The 22,305-nt window shown below is 37.7% G+C and overlaps 1 protein-coding gene and 1 long non-coding RNA gene across 2 annotated transcripts in view; one reads left to right on the forward strand and one right to left on the reverse strand.

The window, feature by feature from the left end:
• Positions 1 to 22,305, reverse strand: part of LOC309631341 — a 780,796-nt gene that overhangs the window by 465,756 nt on the left and 292,735 nt on the right. The gene's annotated exons all lie outside the window — the stretch shown is intronic.
• SESTD1 (SEC14 and spectrin domain containing 1) overlaps positions 18,791 to 22,305 on the forward strand; it is a 210,043-nt gene continuing 206,528 nt past the window's right edge. The window contains exon 1 of the mRNA XM_082397524.1: positions 18,791 to 18,942. Coding sequence (XP_082253650.1) covers positions 18,929 to 18,942 — 14 coding nt within the window. The 5' untranslated portion in view covers positions 18,791 to 18,928. The remainder of the gene's footprint in view (positions 18,943 to 22,305) is intronic.

Here is a 22,305-nt window from a genome sequence, read left to right on the forward strand (position 1 = left end):
TGAGAGGGGCCCCAGTTAGAGAGAGAGATTTAGGATAACCAGCACATTTTGAGATCACCTAGTGAAAAACTATAGAAAAAGAAGAGAACTGAGGACAAGGCCTAAGTCATTCAACTTTTTGAAATCAAGTGGAGAAGAAGTCAGGCCAGCAAAAGACATTCAGAAATAGCAACAATTGAGATGGAAGAAGAACTCTAAGAACAAAGTATTTCCAGAAAGAAGTGGTGTTCATCTGTGGTAAGAGCTGCCGAGAGGTCAAATACTATGAAATCAGAGAACCAACCATTGAACTTGGCAAGATGGAAATTGTTTGTGATCTTGATATGAGCTACTTAATGGAGTGATAAAGAATCAAGTCCAAGAAGATAGAATGGAATGGTAAGAAAGCAGAAACAGTAAGTGTAGGAATCCTATGCTTGCTATGGCTTCTATATCCCTATACTTGGGGATACAGACATATGTACATTTTGTGTTTTAAATAAATCATGTCCACAAGAGAGTCAGAGTCAGCTTATGTCAACCACTTCCCATGATACCTTGTACAACCTCTTTAGTATGTATTAAACTAGAAAAGAGTCTTATTTAGAATTCAGATATATAGGGTTGGGAAATTGAATGGAATCATGTTGCTCTTGTGAATACCCTTTATTCAAAGTGTTAAGAGTGTTTTTTCCAAAGTAATTTATTTCATTATTATTTTGTGTGGTTTTTTTTTTTAGAAATTCATGTTCTTTTATTTATTTATTTATGACTGTGTTGAGTCTTCGTTTCTGTGCGAGGGCTTTCTCTAGTTGCGGCAAGTGGGGACCACTCTTCATCGCGGTGCGCGGGCCTTTCACCATCGAGGCCTCTCTTGTTGTGGAGCACAGGCTCCAGACGCGCAGGCTCAGTAGTTGTGGCTCACGGGCCCAGTTGCTGCATGGCATGTGGGACCTTCCCAGACCAGGGCTCAAACCCGTGTCCCCTGCATTGGCAGGCAGATTCTCAACCACTGCGCCACCAGGGAAGCCCTATTTTGTGTTTTATTCAATACTTGATACATTTAAAAGGTATATGTAATTGTATTACTTATATAAGTTATGAAGGATAATAAATTACGAAGGAAATAAACACTCGAGCCCTCCACCCAATTTAAGAACTATATAATTATTAATAGTTTTTCATCTAACTGTGAGGCCCTCCCCTCTGTCATTATCCTCACTCCCCCGTCCCTAAAGATGATTACTATCACAAATTTAATTTTCCCCTTGATTAAAAAAATAGTTTTATATCAATAATATATGTGTATATCCCTAAACAACGTATTATTTAATCATTAGTCAATCTCTGTGGGATATGTAAGTGTTATAAGCCTTTTTCCTTTGTAGAAATAGAAACTTGGGTGACTGTATGAGTTACCCAAGGCCAAGAAAACCAGTTGAAACCAGGGCCAGATGTAGTTACTCCTTCTTGACTCAGAACATAAGTCATGTTAATACTCACCAGAGCTAATACTGGAACAAAAGTTCACAGTGGAAGAGTTACTCTTTCCAGCTTAGTCCAAACACAACCTCAGAATCCTCTTACTAACAATACATCAAGTAGTCACTACAAATTTCTTGGAGTTTTTAAAGAAACAAACTATATTTGATCAGAAAGTTATATTGGTTGAATAACAAGGAATACAGGGCTTCCCTGGTGGCGCAGTGGTTGAGAATCTGCCTGCCAATGCAGGGGACACGGGTTCGAGCCCTGGTCTGGGAAGATCCTACATGCCGCGGAGCAACTAGGCCCGTGAGCCACAACTACTGAGCCTGTGCGTCTGGAGCCTGTGCTCCGCAACAAGAGAGGCCGCGATAGTGAGAGGCCCGCGCACCGCGATGAAGAGTGGTCCCCACTTGCCTCAACTAGAGAAAGCCCTCGCACAGAAACGAAGACCCAACACAGCCATAAATAAATAAATAAATAAAATTAAAAAAAAAAACAAGGAATACAATTATTAATCCCATTCCTAAGAGTAAGATTTCTATCTCATTTTAATGTTGAAAATTATTTTTAATAATCTAAACAATTTGATGTTAGTAAACTTGTATGGCAAGACACTTAGGAGTGATATCTTTCTCTCATTTGAAAATCAGTAACAACATTTCACCTGTGAGAGTTTATTTGCCAGGAATATTTTGCTAATGAAAGCACTACTTCTATATTTTGTTGTAACAGAATTATAGACTCTTAGTATTAAAGGTACAAATGTGTTATCCCTGCTCTGATAGTATCTTCTTTTCATAGATGAGGTTACCTGACCTCAATTAGTAGACTTCACCAAACCCAAGATTCTTTGACCAATCTGTTCTTAGTCCAAGGGATTTAGGCTTTAATGCAATAGCTCAGCTGACACATTCACCTTGAGATAAATCTTCTCTATTTTGTGTATTGGATATGGCACTGGGTTTCTGCATCATTCCTGAAATGAAGCTCCTGTTTTATACCCCAACTCTAATATATGCATCCATGTCTTGCAAAGGGACTCATCTCTTTCTTCTGATAATAGAACCCCACTTTCCTATGGATAACCCATTTCATATGGTTCAGGAGAGCACATGACTAGTCCTGGCCAATGAAAAAAACTCTTGCCCCAGGACAGAGTGATTGGATCAAAAATGGTCATGTGACCCAAGCCTGGCTAATCCATCACAATGTGAAGGCTTTTCCATAAGTGCTATCAGAAAAGACATCTTTCTTTGAGGGGTTTTAAACTCACAAAATATATGTTGTGAAGTAGTTAACAGCTAGGATGTAAGTCTTCTAGTGCTGACAGCAATCCTGCCTGCATTTGAGAGTCATTTGAGAGAAAGTTTCCAAGAACTAGAAATACAGAACATTCATAATATCATTGAAATGCCCTATCTTAGCATGCCTAAAATTACTTCTGTTCTGTGGACTTTTCGCTAAATAAGCTAAAAGGATTTTTTTCCTTAACTAGTTTGAGTAGAATTTCTTTTACTTTCAACTGAAAAAGCCATGGCTAATACATAAATTTGTACGTGAAAATGGGATATGGCAGGCAATAGGCCTTAAATTGAGGAGTTGACTGAGTCCAGGTAGAATGATATGTGGTCATGAAACAGTTGATTAAACTTACGTGTGTTTTGTTTAGGGACACAAATCATGTGTTTACCCAGCCTGTAGCTTCAGGGAACTTTGTGAAAAAGATGCTTGGGGACTTCTGCTTCTGGCCAAGATGAAATACCATAGATTAGAATTGTCCTCTTGCCTCCAACAACTAAGAAATAAGAACAACTACAAAAAAAGAAACAATAGTTTTCATACATTGGACAGCAGGCACCACAGGACAGTGATTCCAAAGAGGAAAAAAAAAAAACTCAACGGAGTAAATTCTAAGGTTGCTGTGGCTTACTGCCTAGAGAAGGTTTCCAGGATACAGTGTAGAGAGGAAGAAGCCAGGCAGAACCCAGCATTCTCCTGAGTTGGAAACACAAAACTAGGGGTTCACAGAGGCCAAGGAAGCTAGAGTTTTGGCAGGGCATCAGAGATAGAACTGCAGTTAAAGAGAGCTCCCCACTGACACCAAATCTTCACCTGAGTCCTGATCATTGTATGTCTATGAGGAAACTACCTAATGCCCTGGGAAGAACCACCTGAAGGGAGCAAGTAGACCCAGTCATTGGACCTTGCACCAGGCATGTTGGTGTCTCCTCCAGTCAGAGCAGACAAATGGCATAATGCACGGGGCATCAGGTGAAGTACTCAGAAGGACACTGACCCACTAGTGGGCAAAATTAGCCCTAGACTAACGGCTAATCTGTTTCCACCTAATAAAGTTTACAAACAAGTCTCGGAAGATTAAACTGTTACAAAGTTTATCTGTTAAAAATTGATCTATGTCCCAGAATAAAGTTCAAGAATATTTTTAAGTACATTAATATTCAGCAGCCAACAAAGTAAAATTTTCAGTGTCTGTCACACAATCAAAAATCACCTGCATTCAGAGAAGCAGGAATAGGATCCTTAATAAATAGAAAATCCTTAAATCAATCACAATGGAACCAGAAATGATACAAATGATAGAATTACTAAGCATAAACATGAATATAACTATCACAACTATATTCCATTTGTTCACAAATGTGGAGAAAACATAAGCATGTTAAGGAAAGACATGAAAGATATTAAAATGATCCAAATTGATCTTTTAGACATAAACAATACAGTGTCAGAGATTAAAAATACCTGAAAGAAAAAAAAAAAAAATACCTGAAAGAAACTGCAACCCAAAGAGAAGTGACAAATAATACCTTTGTATGGAATCAAGTTTCACCATTATCCACATTAGCTCCATTTCCTCATAAGAGTGCCCATTAATAGTATCCACTATATTGGGTGTTTTAAGGATTAAATGAGCTAACAAGTGCAACTCAGAACAACCTTTGGGACATAAAAATAACTAATTAATATTATCTACTAATAATAGTGTAGGGGAGCAAAATTTGCCACCTCGAAATGTATCTCTCTGTCATGGGGATTAATTTAGACTGATTATTTTTAAAAAACGGAAGACACAGGAAGTTTTTCTTGTTACCTCCCCCTTAACTGCCTAAAAGAATTTAGATAAAGAGCCTCTTCCAGGAATAGAGCTATCATCAGAGAGAGCTAGAAAGATATGGACTAGATGTGGTTGGGAGAAAAACTTGGCAAGGCTCATTCTGTGTCCCATTGTCTCTGTATGGCATAGACAACATTTGTTTACCAAACATTTACTTTTCCATCTCCATGTGAATTAGCTTCCTCACCGCTGAAGTCTCAAACCACTATCCCAACATTTTTTGTCTTTAGCTAAAGATGGTCTTTAAGGTGAGAGCTTTGGTCATGTTGGCAATTTTCTCAGTTTTCCTGGGTCTCTCCCATATATACATGTTATTAAACTTTTGTTTGTTTTTCTCCTGTTAATCTGTCTCATGTCAGTTTAATTCTTCATCCATCTGGAAGAACTTAGAAAGGTAGAGAAAGATTTCTTCCTCCCTGACAACAGTAATATATCTTATTTATATATTTCACCCAGTTGCTCTGCTGTGTTCCAACTCTTTCTTGAATTCTCAGCTACTATCTGCCTGCTTAGACGAACCAATTACCTGTCATCATTCTCACCAACACTTAGAGTTTAACTGAACTTCCTTTTGTCATCTGCAGCTTGATACGATAACAATGCTTATCCTTCCCAAGGACCAGTCTAGTTTCTGCTTTTTTTCCTACTTGGTTTAGTCTGTTCTGCTGTTTATCAAATCCCCTGCTCTCTTTCTGACAACAGGGAACCTTGAAAGTCATCCAATCCAATCACTAAAATTCCCACTGTGATTGGTATTATAAAGAGTTTATTTTTCTACATTTAGAAGTTTACTTCAGGCAAGCTATAATATACACAGATCAGTTTTGCAAAGTTTTTCTTACCGACATAACAAGTTTGATCAGATCCTGAAACATAAACTGTTATATTTTAGTTTATGTTCTTTAATATTCATAATATATTATATATCAATAATATATAAAATAATAGTGTATTATATAATAAATATTGCATGGCATAGAGTATCCAACCTCTACCTTGGTTTATAAATGCAGTTTCTGCTAATGAAAAATAATGAGCTAATTACATTAATAACAGCTATAATTTTTGAGCTAAAGATTTATGTGCCAGGGAAGGTTTTTATATGCTATCTCATTTCATTCTCACCACAACTCTACAGGTTATTTACTATTAATATCCCTATTTTATAGATGAGAAAATTAAGATTGAGAAAGGTTAAGTGACCTGAAAATCACATATTCAGGAAGTTGGTGATCCTGGATTCCAATCCATATCTTTCTGATGCAGAAACCTGAGTTCTTAACCACTCTGCTATATGGGACAAAAATGAGGTAAGTGCCTCGAATAGAACTAGCACTTTTTATTCCACTTGGAAAAATACGTTACTAAAGCACAAAATAGGAAGATCCGTAAGATTAAGGCTGAGAGGGCTCTGGAAATCTACAGATAGAAATAAATCCTAGAGGGCTTCCCTGGTGGCGCAGTGGTTGAGAATCTGCCTGCCAATGCAGGGGACACGGGTTCGAGCCCTGGTCTGGGAAGATCCCACATGCCACGGAGCAACTAGGCCCGTGAGCTACAATTACTGAGCCTGCGCGTCTGGAGCTTGTGCTCCGCAACAAGAGAGGCCGCGATAGTGAGAGGCCCGCGCACCGCGATGAAGAGTGGCCCCCGCTTGCCGCAACTGGAGAAAGCCCTCGCACAGAAACGAAGACCCAACACAGCCATAAATAAATAAATAAATAAATTTAAAATAAATGTGATTAAAAAAAAAAAAAAAGAAATCCTAGAGAGAGAGGGCAACTATACTATACCTTGAATCATCTATGAAGTCAAAACAGGTATGAGAGCTAACTGTAGTTAGAAATCAATTTTCGTTCTAGTTTTTCATGGCTTCTCTTTCCCCACACTTTAAAGTGTCCTAATCTGCTTTCCTACTGTGACTTATTTCCAGTAATGTATGGTTGGGATAAGAGCATCCTCACACCTAGTGGGCTATGTAGCTGTGCATGCTGGGAATGGTAAGGATCGTGAGGGACTGTGGAGGTAGAATACAAGCCATCGTCACTTCAAAACAAAGACATAAGCTCTGCTGATGGTGGGAACTGACCAAAGGCAATAACATCAAAACCACAGGAGCACCTTCACATGGAAAAGCAAGCTCAGTCAGTAGCAGACTGGCAGAGTACTTTGATGAGAAATAATATGTTCTATTAAAGCAGCTTCTACTGTTTGTTAAAATGTGTGCCTTCAATCATAAAATACACATTCATTCATTCATCCTATAAACATGTACTCAGTATCTAGACAGGAACTATACTTTGTACAGGGGATGCCTAGATAGATAGAGAGATAAAAGTCCCAGATCTCTAAGCTCTTCATAGTCTAGTAGAAAGATCAAATATGTAAATGCTTTGCTGCCCAGCAACAAAACACTACCAGGAATATACCTACATTTAGACAAAATTGGGTGTATTATTTATGGCAGCAAGGGACACCTCAATCTCACATCATATGTAGCAAAGGGGAGTCTCAGAGGGTGTTGGGGAGACTTGTTACAGGATATTAGCCATGTTAATAATTTGGGGGAAGTTCAAGGAAGCAGAGGTTTGCTCTGGATTAGGTGCCACCAGAAAGTGGAAGCAATTCTATGGGTGGATATCTTAATGCTCTTTAGGAGGAGAGAGTAATGGAATGCGGTTAAACGTATAATTGGTGTTAAGAAGCAGCAGCAACTCACATTAGCTGGGAAAGAGGGAGATGTGGCCATTTTTGTGGTTAGCACAGTGTTGTTTTTGTCTGTGCTCAGATGTGTTCATGGAAGGTTCTTGTTTTTGTTTCAACCCATTAAGTGGATTAGCCACAAAATAACCTCAGATGATTTTGGTATTCTCTGAAAAGGTTATGTTCAGCAGCAGGAAAACACCATGGCCTAGCTGGGAGATAGCGCTGCTTTTTTCTTTCTCATTACTGAGTTACACTATGCCTTGATAAGTGCTAAATTATAAGAATATACAGATGTTGTGGGAGTTTGAGAAACTGTAAATTTCTGCTTACAAATAGATGTTCTTGAGAAAGGAGTTTCGTGTGAACAGTGTCTTTGAAGGATGCACTGGAATTTACTGGGTGAAGGAGAGGTCAAAAGTCATTTCTGAGCAGAAGCAAAGTGTGCAAGCAGATGTGGGCACACACAGCATGATGGGGAGCTTTGAGTAGTACAGTATGCTAGAATGAATTCGAGAACTGAGTTGGTGAAATTGAGGCTGTAAGTTGGTAGCAGTCAAGTCATGAAGGAACTTAGATTTCATGCAGCTGGAACTATGCATCCATCAAAAATTATTTGAATCAGAGAATAACATAATCAGAACTGAGTTTCAGAAGGGAGATTTTGGCAGCCATATGGAGGACAAACTAGTCTGAGGAGAGAAAAATGACAGAGACCAATTAGAAAATCAGTTTAGGCAAGAGATGATGAGTATGTAAACTGAATCAGTAGCAGTGGGAATACAGGACATAAAGGACACAAGAGGCATTTCCAGTATAGAATTGACCAGACTCAGAGACTGTATCCTCCACTAAAATATGGAAGATGCACAAGGGGAGGAATCACGTACAGTTGCCCACCACTGTATACCTAACAGTAGTACAAAGTCTGGCATGTGGTTGGTGCTCATGAATGTTTGTTGAATTAATAAACAAATTGTGAGAAATGGGTTGGGGAAGAAGATTTCAATGAAAGAGAAGCAGTAGATATTTCTAGGTCATGGTGCTGGGTAAATGGTGATTTAATAAACTGAGCTAAAGAAGCATATTTGTGGAGGAAGAAATTAGTTTGATTTTGGACAAACACACAAAGCAAAATATATACTGTTGGCTTTATAAAAATTCTTCAAGGAGTATTTTTGAAATGAAAATAACTTGAAGTGTGTTGATTTACCAAATAAGAACACAGAATCCCAAAAGTATTACCTTATGTTAAAAGAGGTTAATAAGTTCCTTCCATGCTGAAAGCTATCTTGCAATGGATAAAAGTCCCAGACTTATTTATTATATTGGTCACTAAAGAGACAGAGCTAAAAAGTAAAGTTATGGAAAATATAATTGGCATATGAATGAAAATTTTTCTTTACATTTTTTTCAGCTTTATTAAGGTATAATTGACATACAATAAATTGCACGCAGTTAAAACCTACAATTGAATGTGTTTTGACATATTTACACATCTCTAAAGTTGTTACCATAAACAAGATGAGTATATCCATCATCTCATAAAGTTTCTTTGCACTCCTTTGAAATGCCTCCCTCCCTCCTTTCACCACTCCATCTCCCCAGACCCAGCCCCCAGGCAACCGCTGATCTACTTTCTCTATATATAGCTTAGTATGCAGTTTTTAGAATTTTATGTAAATCCTACGGTAGGTCATCTTTTGTGTCTGACTTCTTTCACTTAACATAATTATTTTGACATTCACCCATGTTGTTGCATGTATCAAAACTTCATTTATTTTTATTGCTGATCAGTGTTTCATTGTATGATATACATACAAGTTCTTTATGAATTCTCCTGTTGATGGACACTTAGGTTGTGTGATGGTTTTAAAATATGTCCACAAATTCTTTGATACTGCTCCCTTCAAGAGGTGGAGCCTAATTTCACTGTTCTTTCCCATGTGGACTGGACTTAGTGACTCATTTCTAATGAATAGAATAAAGCAGAAGTGAAGGCCTGCAACTTTCGAAACTAGGTTATATAAGGATTTTGGACTTTCTCCTTACTCTCTCTTGGATCACCTACTCTGGGGGAAGCCAGCTGCCATGCTGTGAGGAAACTCAAGCAGCCCTATGGACCCATGTAATGAGAAACTGCAGTCTCCTGTCAACAGCAATAAGTGAGCCATGTTGGAAGCAAATCGAATTTCAGTCCAGACTTCAGATGACTGTAACCCCTTGACAGCTTGACTGAAGCCTCATGGGTGACCCAGAACCAGAACCACCCAGTTAAGCTGCTCCCAAATTCCTGATCCACAGAAACTGTGAGACAATAAATGTTTGTTGTTTGAAGTCACTAAATTTTAGGGTACTGTGTTACACAGCAATAGGAAACTAATATAGGTTGTCTCAGGCTTGGGGCTATGCAAGTAAAGCTGCTTAATGAACATTTGTATAGGAGTATTTGTGTGTGTGTGTATATATATATATATATATGTTTTCATTTCTTTTGGTTTACTATATATTTTGGCACAGTTTTTATTTTGCCTTATATTGGTTTCCATTCAAGTGTCAAGTTGACACAACAAGGTTATAAACTCCAGGTATTTATTTAATATTCCACACAATGCTCAGCCCATGCTAATTGCCTAGTAAATGATTAGTATTCTGAACTGAGATAAATTGAGAACAATAATAACTACTCAAATGACTTTCAGTAAGCACCTGAGAAGGGAAGGGAGAAGGTGATTCAATGTTATTGATGGACATACTGACTGACCTCCCTTATTTCCACCTTTTGAAAAATGAATTGATTTGCTTTAGATCCAGGAAAAGGAGGCAGTGTGGAGTCCATAAAGAAATTTTCAGTCTCAGGTAATACGAGTTCTAGTTTGAATACTACACATAAGTGGGGAGAATTAATCCAACTTCATCCTGGTGAAAATCTGAAGTGACACCTTACGCAAAATAGAAATAAAATGTACTTTATCACATTTCTAGAGAGTGTCCTTTCTCTTTCAGCTGCTTTTCAACCAATCTAAGCTGTTCTTAAGGAAACTGACCATGCCATTGAGAATTTAGGTAAGATTTATCTTCCCGCTCTCAGATATGGCTGTAGAGAGCATGTATGTAGAAATATATGCAGGAATGCCTTTGTAATGCTCAATAAGTTTCTATAAGTTCAGTTCCTTTATCTGGCATGGAAGACACTGAGATTTTTAAAAGGGTAGAAATGTGGGATTTGAAATAGCCAACTGCCAAAAAAAAAAAAAGTGCTGAGCAAAGGGAGTGCTACCAACCTTAACCACGATATACTGAGTGATTCTGTTACTGGGAGATGGGACTCCCTCCATTGTAATTCTTGAGAGCTAGTAATAACGGGGACTTTTAAAAAATATTCATGAGCTTTTCTGTTACGCATTTTCTTATCCTAGTCTTGCTTCTCTGCCAAAAATTTGCCTAGGGGAGATTTAGAATTGATAAAATAGGAATGGAAAGAGGGAAAAATAGTGTTACTATTCAGCTTTTGACACCAAAATTCAGCAAGTTTTTTTGGAGAAAAATAGAGCAAACAGTCTCTAAGCTGCTTTATCTCCTCCTTTTGAAAGCTGAGACTGGTAATCCTAGTCATGGTGTTTTGCATAAGGAAGATGCCATCAACACAAGGAGAGGAAGACCGAGAAAAAAACACCCATTCTAGGCCTGGCTGATTAGGAAGTGCTATAGACAGTAGAAGGAAGCAGAGTGAGCAGGAGAAGCATCAAGCCCGCTGCTCTCACGGCCTCTACCCAACCTCAGAGCACGGACTCCTGGGTCAGAAACAAAGGACGTTATTAATCATAGCAATAGCATTAGCCAGAGTGTCAGCATTTGCATCAGCTCCTCAAGCCTGAATGCCCACAGTGTGACAGGAAACGGCCACGTCACTCCTGCAATGCAGTTGACTGCACTTCCAAGCTTAGGAAACCTGAATCCTTTATAATGGACAGTGAGCCTGTCTGACCTTTGCCCAGGAAATTAACATTGTCTATTATCCCAGTCAAGAAAGAAATCTGCCTTCTGTCCCAGAGGGAACCACTATCCCCCAAATCTGTTCACTATTGAAAAGATAGTCTGGAGCAAAGGCAGTAAGTGCCTCTAAGATGTACAAAAACATGGAACCCATAGAGGACTGTGAGCCAGTAATCAATACTTGATAACAACCTTCCAGATAGGCATATTTCACTCACTTTCCAGAGAAGGAAAAGGATGAGGGTCAGAGAAGTTAAGGAACTCACCCTCGGCCCCTCAGTGGTGCAGCTGGAATTTATACCTAGACCTCTCTCCTTCCATACCTTCTCCCCACCAAACCACTCTCAAAACCCATGCCTGTTTATGGTCTGTGTTTATGACAAGGCAAAACTCATGACTGAATTCTTCTAGGAGGAAAATTTCTATCAGCTTTAGGAGGAAAATTTCTATCAGCTTACTGTGCGCCTCCCCCTACCCCAGGATGACAAATGTTATTTCCGGAAAGATCTCAGAAGAATTAGAACAAAACTGTATAAATGAGTTTAGCATGCCTCCCCCAAAGTGGGATGTCTTTATAGTAGAACCCCAAATTTTAATTGTCAAAAAAAGGCAGAGGGAAAAGAAAGAGCTGTTGTCCAAAGTGAAGGACTATCCTAGGAATCTGAATGGAGCATTTGTCTTCTGTTGTCCATTTCCAGAAATCGAGCTGCCACAAACCTGTGAGTAGTGGAAATACCTATCCTGGGAGGATGGAAAAGAAGAGAGCATTTTGCCAAAACCTGGGTGGATTTGGTAGCTTGTTTCCAAGATGGCCCCCATCAATTTCTTCCCCTCCCTGTAAATATATTTCATTCTCCTCAAGAGAAGTAGTGTCTATTCCTCTCTTTCTCTCCCTGCCCCCTTGAACTGGCTGGACTTAGTGAATTCTTTTATAGAAAATGCAACAAAAGTGGCATTCCAGTACTTCTAAGGCTAGGTCCTAAGAAGTCTTGCAGCTTCTGTCCAGGTCTCTTGAAACACCTGCTCTTGGGAGATTGTAAAAAGTCTGGCTACCCTGAGACTCTCATGCTGTAAGGAAGTACAAGCTGGCCTGCTGGAGAGAGAGAGATGTCCAGCCAGCCCCACGCTTCCAGCCATAGCAGTCCATACGCCAGTCATGTAAGCTAAGGAGTCATTGTTTACATTGTGAGCTAATTGGAAGTTTAAAAGGGCAATTACAACTTAAAAATGAATATTTTGCAGAGTTAATAGGATTATATTTCTAATAATATTTGAAATCTATGAAGTTGGTAAACTTACCATTCTAGGGTGGTATATCTCACCAAGGGTTATTTTGCCCTCCAGAGGACATTTGGCCATGTCTAGAGACATGTTTAGTTGTCATATCTGGGGTTAGGGGTGCTACTGGCTTCTAGCGGGTAGAGGCCAGAGATGCTACTAAACATGATGCACAGGACAGTCGCCCATCACACAGAATTATCCAGCTCAAGTTGTCAGTAGTGCCGTAGGTGAGGAACTGTGTTCTAAGATACCACAGGCAATTGTATTTGAATAAGTGGTTTGGCAACACATTTCTCAGGCAAATTTATGACTTATTACATTTGAAGAGAGGTGTTTCTTGTCCAAAATAAAAGTTTAAATGTTTATGTGGATCAGAACATATGGTTTTGAGTCTAATTCATAAAGATACATTTTTTCATATATTTATTTGGCATTTTATCTGCAGTAGGCAATGCACTAGGTAGGCACTGTGGATTTCAAAGTAAGTTCCCTGCCTTCTTTGAGCTACTGTCTAATGTAGAGATAGGTCAACAATCACATTACCATAGGATAATTGTAGGACTAGAGATTGGAAAATAGGACACAGAACACCAAAGTTGGCAAACGATTCACAGGAAAGACTTCAAGAGGAAAGAGCTCTGGGCTGAAACTGTGTGGCTAAGTAGAAATATTTCAGACTGGAGGCTGGAGAAGAACAGACTTCATAGCCGGGACACTATGAAAAAGCATACTTGGTGTACAAACCTAATTAGTTTTAGAAAATAAATTGTGATTTCCTTTAATAGTATATGGAACAATTAGGAGTTAAATCAAATCTAAAATCGTTACAGGCTTCTGAAATTTTGATTCGAAAATGTATGCCTGATAACATAAATCTCCAAGGAAAAAATCAAGAAAAATAAAGAAGTTCAGAATCTAACTTTCTTCATGGTCTAGAGAAATAAAAAGCACAAAGACAAGTTTGGCCATGGCTAAGAAGAGAAGATTTAAAGCAGAAAAAAGCTTTTTAAGGACCCAAAATGAGCATTAAATGTAAAGGTAAAGAATAAAGGAGCATTATAACCAGCATGCAGGAAGCATTAGATGTAAAAGCACAGGTTTAACTTTGGAAAATAAGTTTGCCTTTGTTGTTGTCTAAATTCTTTTTCAGGTTGGAACAATCATTTAAAAAATTCCATTTAAAACTCAGGAGATCTTTATGATAAACAACCCAAAGTCTCTTATGCTATCACATACCTTCAATTTTCCCTTTAGAGACACGAAAAACCCCTGTGGACTTCAGAATATCTTAAGGACTTTAGTCACACAATATTATGGTATCACTAGGAAGTTTTTATGATTCAAAAATCATATGGTATGACATTTTTAAATAGCCCCAAAGACTATCATAGCATTTTTATAATCATTTGCTACAATGATGTATTCTAACACCCAAGAAAATGTACCTGATTTCAAAAGACATATTTCCCTTGGCAGAACACCTGTTTCAAAGTGGAACAAAGCTTCTTTCTTCACAGCATACTCTGAAAGCATGGCACATCACTGAAGTGATATATGTTAAAGGGTTGTGGACTAACACAAAACCAACACCAGAATCCCACTGCACCAGTTTGGCCTGGTTACGCTTAACTAGATAGGATCCAGGCTCTCTCCCTAGGCACTAAGAAACCCTGTTTTTGAAAAATCAGTTGTTATATAATAATTTCAAAGTAGGTAAGTGGGACTTATGCAAGTACAGCTAGTGCATGAGTGTCCCAAATACAAAGTACATGGTGATGATCTCTTTGCAGAAAGCAGAAAGCAGATCATCCCCAAAGGAACTCGTTTAGATTGTTCTCATTCATGCATGTTTCCTCGAAAATGTTTCTCAAAGTGTGGTTCTCAGACCACTTGCACCCATAAAATCTGGGTGCAAAACTTTATTAAAAGTTTCCTTGGTGCTCTCTCAGACCTAGTGGATAGGAATCTTTAAGTTGATTCTTAGGCATGCTAGAATTTGAGACCCATACCTTCATGTCAAGAGTCTAGCAAAATTTTGCATGAGGAAGTTACTTATTTTGCATTGAATTCACTCAGTATATATAAAATAATACTGAAAATATGAATATTCACTTCTTTAACTGATGGTATTAGAACTGAGCAGAACCCTGCATGTGCCCTGCCTCTTGTTTGTAGGAAAGCCACAGTCTCCCAGGCCTCCCTGAGTCACAAAAGGAAGACTCAAGCAGTTAATAATTAGGACAGTAGAGTCGCAGACTCAGTGTCTGATGCACATTCCTGAGTTGTTTTACAGATACTATAACTGCCACCAAAGAGAAAAAGATAGCTGCATGATGACCAGACTGCATCCATGACATAATCTCCTCCGTCTTAAGCAGTACTGAATCTACGGCTAGCACAGTTCCAAGAACTGGCCTTAAGAGAATGGGATTAATACTATTGCTCATAATAATCTATCTTTGTGGGCATCAAAATAATTCTAACTTGTTCTGCCCATATATGTAAATGGGCAACTAAAACTGTCAGCAAAGAGATGCTACAGACCCATGTCGATATCTTCCGACTCTTAAGAATACGGTGCCCTGTGTCGGCATGAAGAAATTACGGAAGATGGACCTTCACCCATAATCCCATAGAAATGGAATGGTATTCTGACAAGTGGGGATTTGTAAGCACCTTTTGGTAGGAAAGAGCTCTTTGTGGGAAAGAGCTCTCTGCAGGAGGCCCCTTTGTCTTGTCACTTTAGCAAATCTGTATTGTAACTAACCTTAAACCAGCACCCCCATGCTCTACTCATCTCCCGCCCAAGCTCACCTTTCAAATCTTTTGATCACACAATACCTTGCCTAACCTGTTGGTTCTTTCCATAGATCAAAGAAGTAGCGGTGAAGAATAAGTAATTAACAGATGACCATATCTCTTCCCTAGCTTCCGCTTCAGCAGTCTCCAAACAAACTGAACAAGATAGCAACTAAAGAAAGATCACAAAAGGTTGACAAGCCTGTATACAGTAGGGGATGGCGACAACTCTGACCCCTTATCTCAATGATTGAGATTACTGCCCTTTTCCCTTTAAAAACCTTCATGGCTGAGCAGAATCTCTGGAGTTAGTTTTTGGGGACACTGAGTCCACCTTCTCCCCAGATTGCTGGCTTTCTGATTAAAAGCAATGTTTTCCATTTCTACCAACACTTGCCTCTTGGGCATTGATTTTCGAGCAGTGAGCATCCGGACCTGAGTTCAGTAACAGTATTGAGTATTATTAGTCTCTATCCACATGATGGGATATCAACATTTCGTGGGGGGGTGGGGAGAGAAGAACAACTACTGATTCATTGCTTAAGAAATAAAATATTTCATTATAACATTTGTCAAAGCCAGGGAGCCATCATAGTAGGTATTAATACTATTTACTTAGTTCCCACTTTAGAAGTCTTGTGGGGGTGTGTTTCTCCAGATAGAGGAGTCTGATTCACAAATACGATTAATCTGAAAAAAGATGTTTTTCTTTTAAATTTTAAGGTATGAATGTGACCTGGCCCAGGAAAGGATTATTGATTTAACTTGAGAGCCAAAACAATCTGGGGTAACATCCTTAAAAAGAGTAAAGTATGATGTTCTGACAGGATATTTTTCAGACATGTGATGTATCATATAAAAACACCAATCTTAAAATCATGCTCCCGTATAGGTCTTTTCAGTATGCCCAATGACCGACCCCTAGCAAAATGTTATTAATACCTTGGGTGGGAGGGTTGGGTAGTGGAAGGAATTTATATATTCCTGACTGAATAAATGAAGTACATTTCTCCTCCCCTCACAGCTCATTGTTCCTGAAGTGGATTTTCAGAAGAGCTGATCCATTGGTTAGCCAAAGACCTCTGGCTTCATGGAAATATATAAGCTTGACCAGATTCCTCTTACTGCCAATTTGGAGTCATGAGAAAGATGAGTGAGCAGAGGAAACGGCAATGAGAAAAAAAACCCAAAGGAGCAGACATGAGACAGAGAAGAACCACAAAGCCTCTGAAAGACTGAAGTTGGTTTTCCAGTTCTAGGTGACACGAGACCTAGCTGAATGCCTTTAGGTGTCCTTGTATTCCAGGAGACCTCTGAATACCTAGAATAGCCCCATTCCCCATTGATGTGAGCTTTTTAGTGGGCCTCTGTTCTTGCAACCTTGAAAAGAAAAGTAGGGTTACTCACAGAATGTGATGAATAATTGTGTTACAAAGCATTTACAATGGGGATCTGCCTCCTCACCTGGTTTTATTAATAGCCTGGCCTCTCTGAAGTAGCTCCTGGGTCTTTTATCAGTATTTTGTTGCTTATCTTGTGGATAAGAATTACACAGAGAAGAAGGTATTTGGACTCATATCACACTGTCTTAACTTGGGTAAACATTGTCTTTAATCAGTTGAATTCCCTTTAAGGGATGGAAACTTAACATTTAAGTACATTGCATGTGCAAAGATCTCTGTGTCATTAGTTTTTAATCCTCACAGCTTTATAAGGTTCAGACTCAGGGAGGTCCATTGACTTGCTGAGTGATCAAAGTTAGAAAATGGTAATGTTTATACACAATCCAGACCTCTATTTCTTAGTTCAAAACTCTTTCAACTAGACCAGTGACTCACAAAATGCGGTACACTGATCAAATATGCCATCCAAGATTATTTTAAATACATTATGAAAAAACATTTTTAAAGTTTAAAATTACACATTTATTTTAGTATACATCAGAAAAATGAGAATCAAATTTTATGAACATATGTATATACATGTATGCAGTAAATAATAGTACAGATGGCATATAGATATGGCAGAAATCTTAGAGATCAAAGTTTTAAACCCTCATCATATCAAGTTCATGTGAAATTACAAACAACATCTTGAAAATCTCTTAAAAGTGATCCAGTGGCCATGTTAAGTTCAAGATTTGGATGTAAACCAAATATTTTAAGAAAGAGTAGGTCTATAGCAGTCTATCTACGTATTATGATTCATGTGTAGAAGACATTGTTGCATTTTTTCCTAGATCTCAGTAGTGTCATTGCTGTTCAAGAGATTAAAATATAAAAATATGATATTTTTCTACCTCTAATACATGTGCATTAAAATTTTTGTGTAATATTATAAGCAAACACTGTAAACTATTCTAATGTTTTAACAAATGCTAAAAAGACTTAAGCATACACTCAACAACTTTGTACATTTTGAGAATGGTTTCCAGGTAATCAATAAAACAAGACAGGTTAACGAAGGGTAATAATGAAGGCCAAGGGACTTCAACCTCTGAAGAAATATAATAATCCTTCAGTGATATACTGTCTGGGGTGTCATACCCAAATGATGAAATGGATCTGGGAAACTAATATGACCAAGAAATCAAAACGGTTAGTTACTGGACACTCTGAGCACAAACACAGGAACATTCTCAGCCAAATAGAATATCCTTCTCATATTAAGTCTGAATTTCCTTCAGAGAAATGTAAATGTGCCATTAAAGGGATTTCTGACACTGAATCCTTACAGGTGCGTGGGGGCCAGAGTACAGCGGCAGTAGGACTGGATTAAGAAGGAGTCCAGATTCTCTTCTCCCAGCTCCATCCTCTACTGAGAGGCTTTGGGTAAGGTTTTCACCACCCCAAGTCTCCATTTCATCACTCAGAAGCTGTGAATAAAAATACCTACCTGCCTAGATCAAAAGATTATTGTAAATGTACATTATACATTATAAAGTGCTATATACCTGTTAAGCAATGTTATGCTTAGAAAAAATAGTTGAAAAAGATGTTCAAATTTTCCTCCTTATAATGAGCTTTGCTTGTCTTATTTTCTCCTATTTTGCAAAGATTGGTGTGTTTCTCTTAATAAGCACAATTATTCTGGAACACAGAATAGCATTCACAATTTGAAGGTTGGAAGCATGCTTATAATGGGAGATAGGGGAAATCCTGTATTAAAGAAAGGATTTTTTTTTCCAAGAACCATTACAGCAGATTAGGTGGTTTATTGGATGAGATGGTTCAACTTAAACAAACAAAAAACTGCTCTTCTTGGAATTCTAATGAGGAATGCATTTATTTTTCACAACATGGGCTCCACTAGCCTGGTGAAATATTTGAAGTGAGGAATTCATGTTCCCTGCATCTGGTCATGCCAATCATCACTAGCTGGTTTGAAAATGTTCTCTCTTCTTTCTTTTATTGCCAACGTGGATCTTGCTGAAGTTCTGAAAGTCTGTGTAATCATTTTGTTTTCTAAGTCCTCATGGAGTTTATCTTTCCAGAGTAAAATCACTCTAGGAGAAGCTTTAATCAACAGCCTTGCCGAGTGAGATGGATGCACAGTTACATGTAAGTATAAAAGGCTTTTTTTTTCCTGTTTAATTACTTTAGAAACAGTTCTGTATGCCTTGATAAACTGACTTTACTTTTACCTAAGATAAACACTGCCCTTGAAAATCACTTGGTACCTTCTGCCCTTGGTTAGATGTCAAATCTGATGAACATTTCTAAAAGCCCTTTCTCTTCCAGATGACCTATGGAGGTTGCTTTAAGTACTGTGATTCTAAATTGCCTTTTATTTCTCGGTAATATTCCTCTGCTCCACTATGTGGAAGAAAGGTTGCTTATTGTACCCTCTAGTGGTGATTGTGACATTCTTAAAAATATTTTTATTTCATTCTTTGGCCTTTTCCTGTAAATTTACTATATATTTACTTTAAAATATATGTATTTAATTCTTTGGATTTATACTGTAAATTGTACAGTATAAAAGAAATTTATCAATCTTTAAGGAGATACAAATAATGTAAATCATTTGCATTACACTGTCTTGGTGATTACGAATGCATCAAAAATAGGTTCATAGGAGATTGACTCATTTTCCTCACATTTCATTTACCCAAATTTTATTCCACTTTTAAAAAATGTTCTAATTTCCTGTCTTCCATTTGGAATATTGTCAGTAGGCAGTTATTCACACCACTGGAGGAAGTATATATAGAATTCTACATGTCCCAAAATGTCATTATATTTTGGTTTAGAGTTCCTTTTTACTCATGCTTAGTCATGAGTACCTCTCATTTTCTAAGAATTCACAACATTTGAAATAAAATAAAGAAGCCACCCATGGAACTTCTGATTCTATACGAGCTAGGAATTTGTCCACTATTCCTTCCTTTTTCACTCTGCTTTCTCTACCTCAAGAAGGACCAGGGAACATTTTTAAATTGAGGAGAAACACATTTTGAAAGAACATCTGCCAAGATCGTTGCTATGTCTCTATCTACATTCTTCTCAGGTAGAAATTTTTAATAAATTAATTAATTAATTTATTTTATTTATTTTATTATTTTATTTTTGGCTGCGTTGGGTCTTTGATGCTGCGCGCCGGCTTTCTCTAGTTGCGCCGAGTGGGGACTACTCTTCCTTACGGTGCACGGGCTTCTCATTGCCGTGGCTTCTCTTGTTGCGGAGCACGGGCTCTAGGCGCATGGGCTTCAGTAGTTGTGGTGCATGGGCTTAGTTGTTCCATGGCATATGGGATCTTCTGGGGCCAGGGCTTGAACCCGTGTCCCCCGCATTGGCAGGCGGATTGTCAGCCACTGCTTCCAAATTCCTAATCAGTTACAGTTTGTATATAGATGATGACAATAAAGGCAGTTAAGGAAAACAAAGGAGCTAATCAAGCAGAACAGGTGATTCTCAACAAAAACTTGAAATTAAGGGTTGTCTGCAGCTGAGAGTAATCAAGAGATAACCATAAATTAAAATGACTAATAAATAGATAAAAATGTCTTGTTTCTGCATAAGAAGACTCAGTATTTTGAGATGTCAATTTCCCTAGATTAATCAATCCGTAAACTCAGTGACAACCCAGTAGAATTTTTTTTTTAACATCTTTATTGGAATATAATTCCCAGTAGAATTTTAATATACTTGACCAAATGTTTCTAAAGTTTATCTGAAAGAATGTGCAAGTGAAAATAGCCAACAACAACAACAAAATTAAAATAAGGGTACTAGAGGGAAGGACTAGATTTAACATGTGTTTAAAAGTGAAATGAAGCCATAATAAAACAGTATGTTAAAAGCCTAGTAAAAGAGAGGTATATCAGTGGAATAGGAAAACAAACAGTAATATGTGGTATTTTAGTAAATGCTAATATTGACATTTTGCATTAGTGAGCAAAAAGGGATTAGAACAACTAACTCTTTGGAGAAAAAATACGAAGTCTTCCTCCTTCTCTCTTCACACCAAAATATATTCCAGTTAGATCCATGAGTTAAATTTTGAAAGACAGTAAAATACTAGAAATAAGTAAGAATTAGTATCTTAGTAAATCTTGGAGTTAGGAAAGCATTTATGAGCATAAAATGAAACCCAGAGACCATAAAGAAAAATATCTATAAATATACCACTGCATATATTTAAACTTTGGAATTATTCATAGAAGTCTTCCATAATTATGGTCAGAAGGCCCAAGCTGGAGAAATATTCATAGTATTTGTGAAGACAAAGTGCTAATTTTCTAATTTACAAAGAGCTCTCTTTAGTCACTAAGAGAAAGACAACCCAATAGAAAAATTGGCAAAGGATGTAAATAGGGAAACCACAGATGAACAAATACAAATGGACAGAAAACAATGAAAAATCTTGTTCAATCTCATTAATAAATACAGAAACATAACTCTAAACAGGCTTAAAAATTTCATCTGATCATCTTGGCAAAGATGAAAAGAGTTGATAATGAAAAATTTGTAAAGTAGAAATTTCGGCACTGTAGATAGGAATGTAAATTAATATCTTTTGGGAGGTAAATTTGGCAATATTTATTAAAATATTTCTGACTCAGTAATTTCACTTCTACACTTTTAGGACTTTATTCTACAGAAATACTTTGCATGAATTTTCAGAGATATATGTATGAAGCTGGTTTTGTTTTGTTTTGTTTTGTTTTTGCTGCACCGTGTGGCATGCAGGATCTTAGTTCCGTGACCAGGGATTGAACCCATGCCCCCCGCAGTGGAAGCATGGATTCTTAACCACTGGACTGCCAGGGAAGTCCCTTAAAGCTGTTTTTATATTATTAAAAATGACCCAAATGCACTGTGGAAAAAAGTATGGTAGCTCCTCAAAAAAAAAAAAAAAAAAATTAAACATAGTAACTTAATAGAACATGGTAATTTCACATGATCCAGCAATTCCACTTCTGGATATATACCCAAAAGATACGAAAGCAGGGACTCTCACAGATAATCTGTACACCTATGTTCATATCAGCATTATTCATAATAGCCAAAGGTAAAAGCAACCCAAGTGTCCATCTGAATGGATAAACAAAATATTTTACAGTTTGACACTTGAACAACATAGGTTTGAACTGCCTGGGTCCATTTATACATGGATTTTTTTCAGTAGTAAATATTGTAGTACTGCATGATCCGTAGTTGGTTAAATCTGTGGACGTGAAATGGCAGATATGGAGGAACCTTGGACACGGAGCGCCAACTATAAGTTATATGCAGATTTTTGACTGCACAGAGGGTTGGTGTCCCTAACCGCTGAGTTGTTCCAGGGCCAACTGTACATACATACAATGAAATTTTATTCAACCTTAAAAAGGAAGAAAAATTTAACACATGCTACAACATGGGTGAACCCTGAAAACATTATACTAAGAAATAAGCCAGTCACAAAAGGACAAGTATGGT

The sequence above is a fragment of the Balaenoptera borealis genome, assembly GCF_965194805.1.
Source record: "Balaenoptera borealis genome assembly, chromosome: 6".
In the NCBI taxonomy this organism is placed as follows: Eukaryota; Metazoa; Chordata; class Mammalia; order Artiodactyla; family Balaenopteridae; genus Balaenoptera; species Balaenoptera borealis.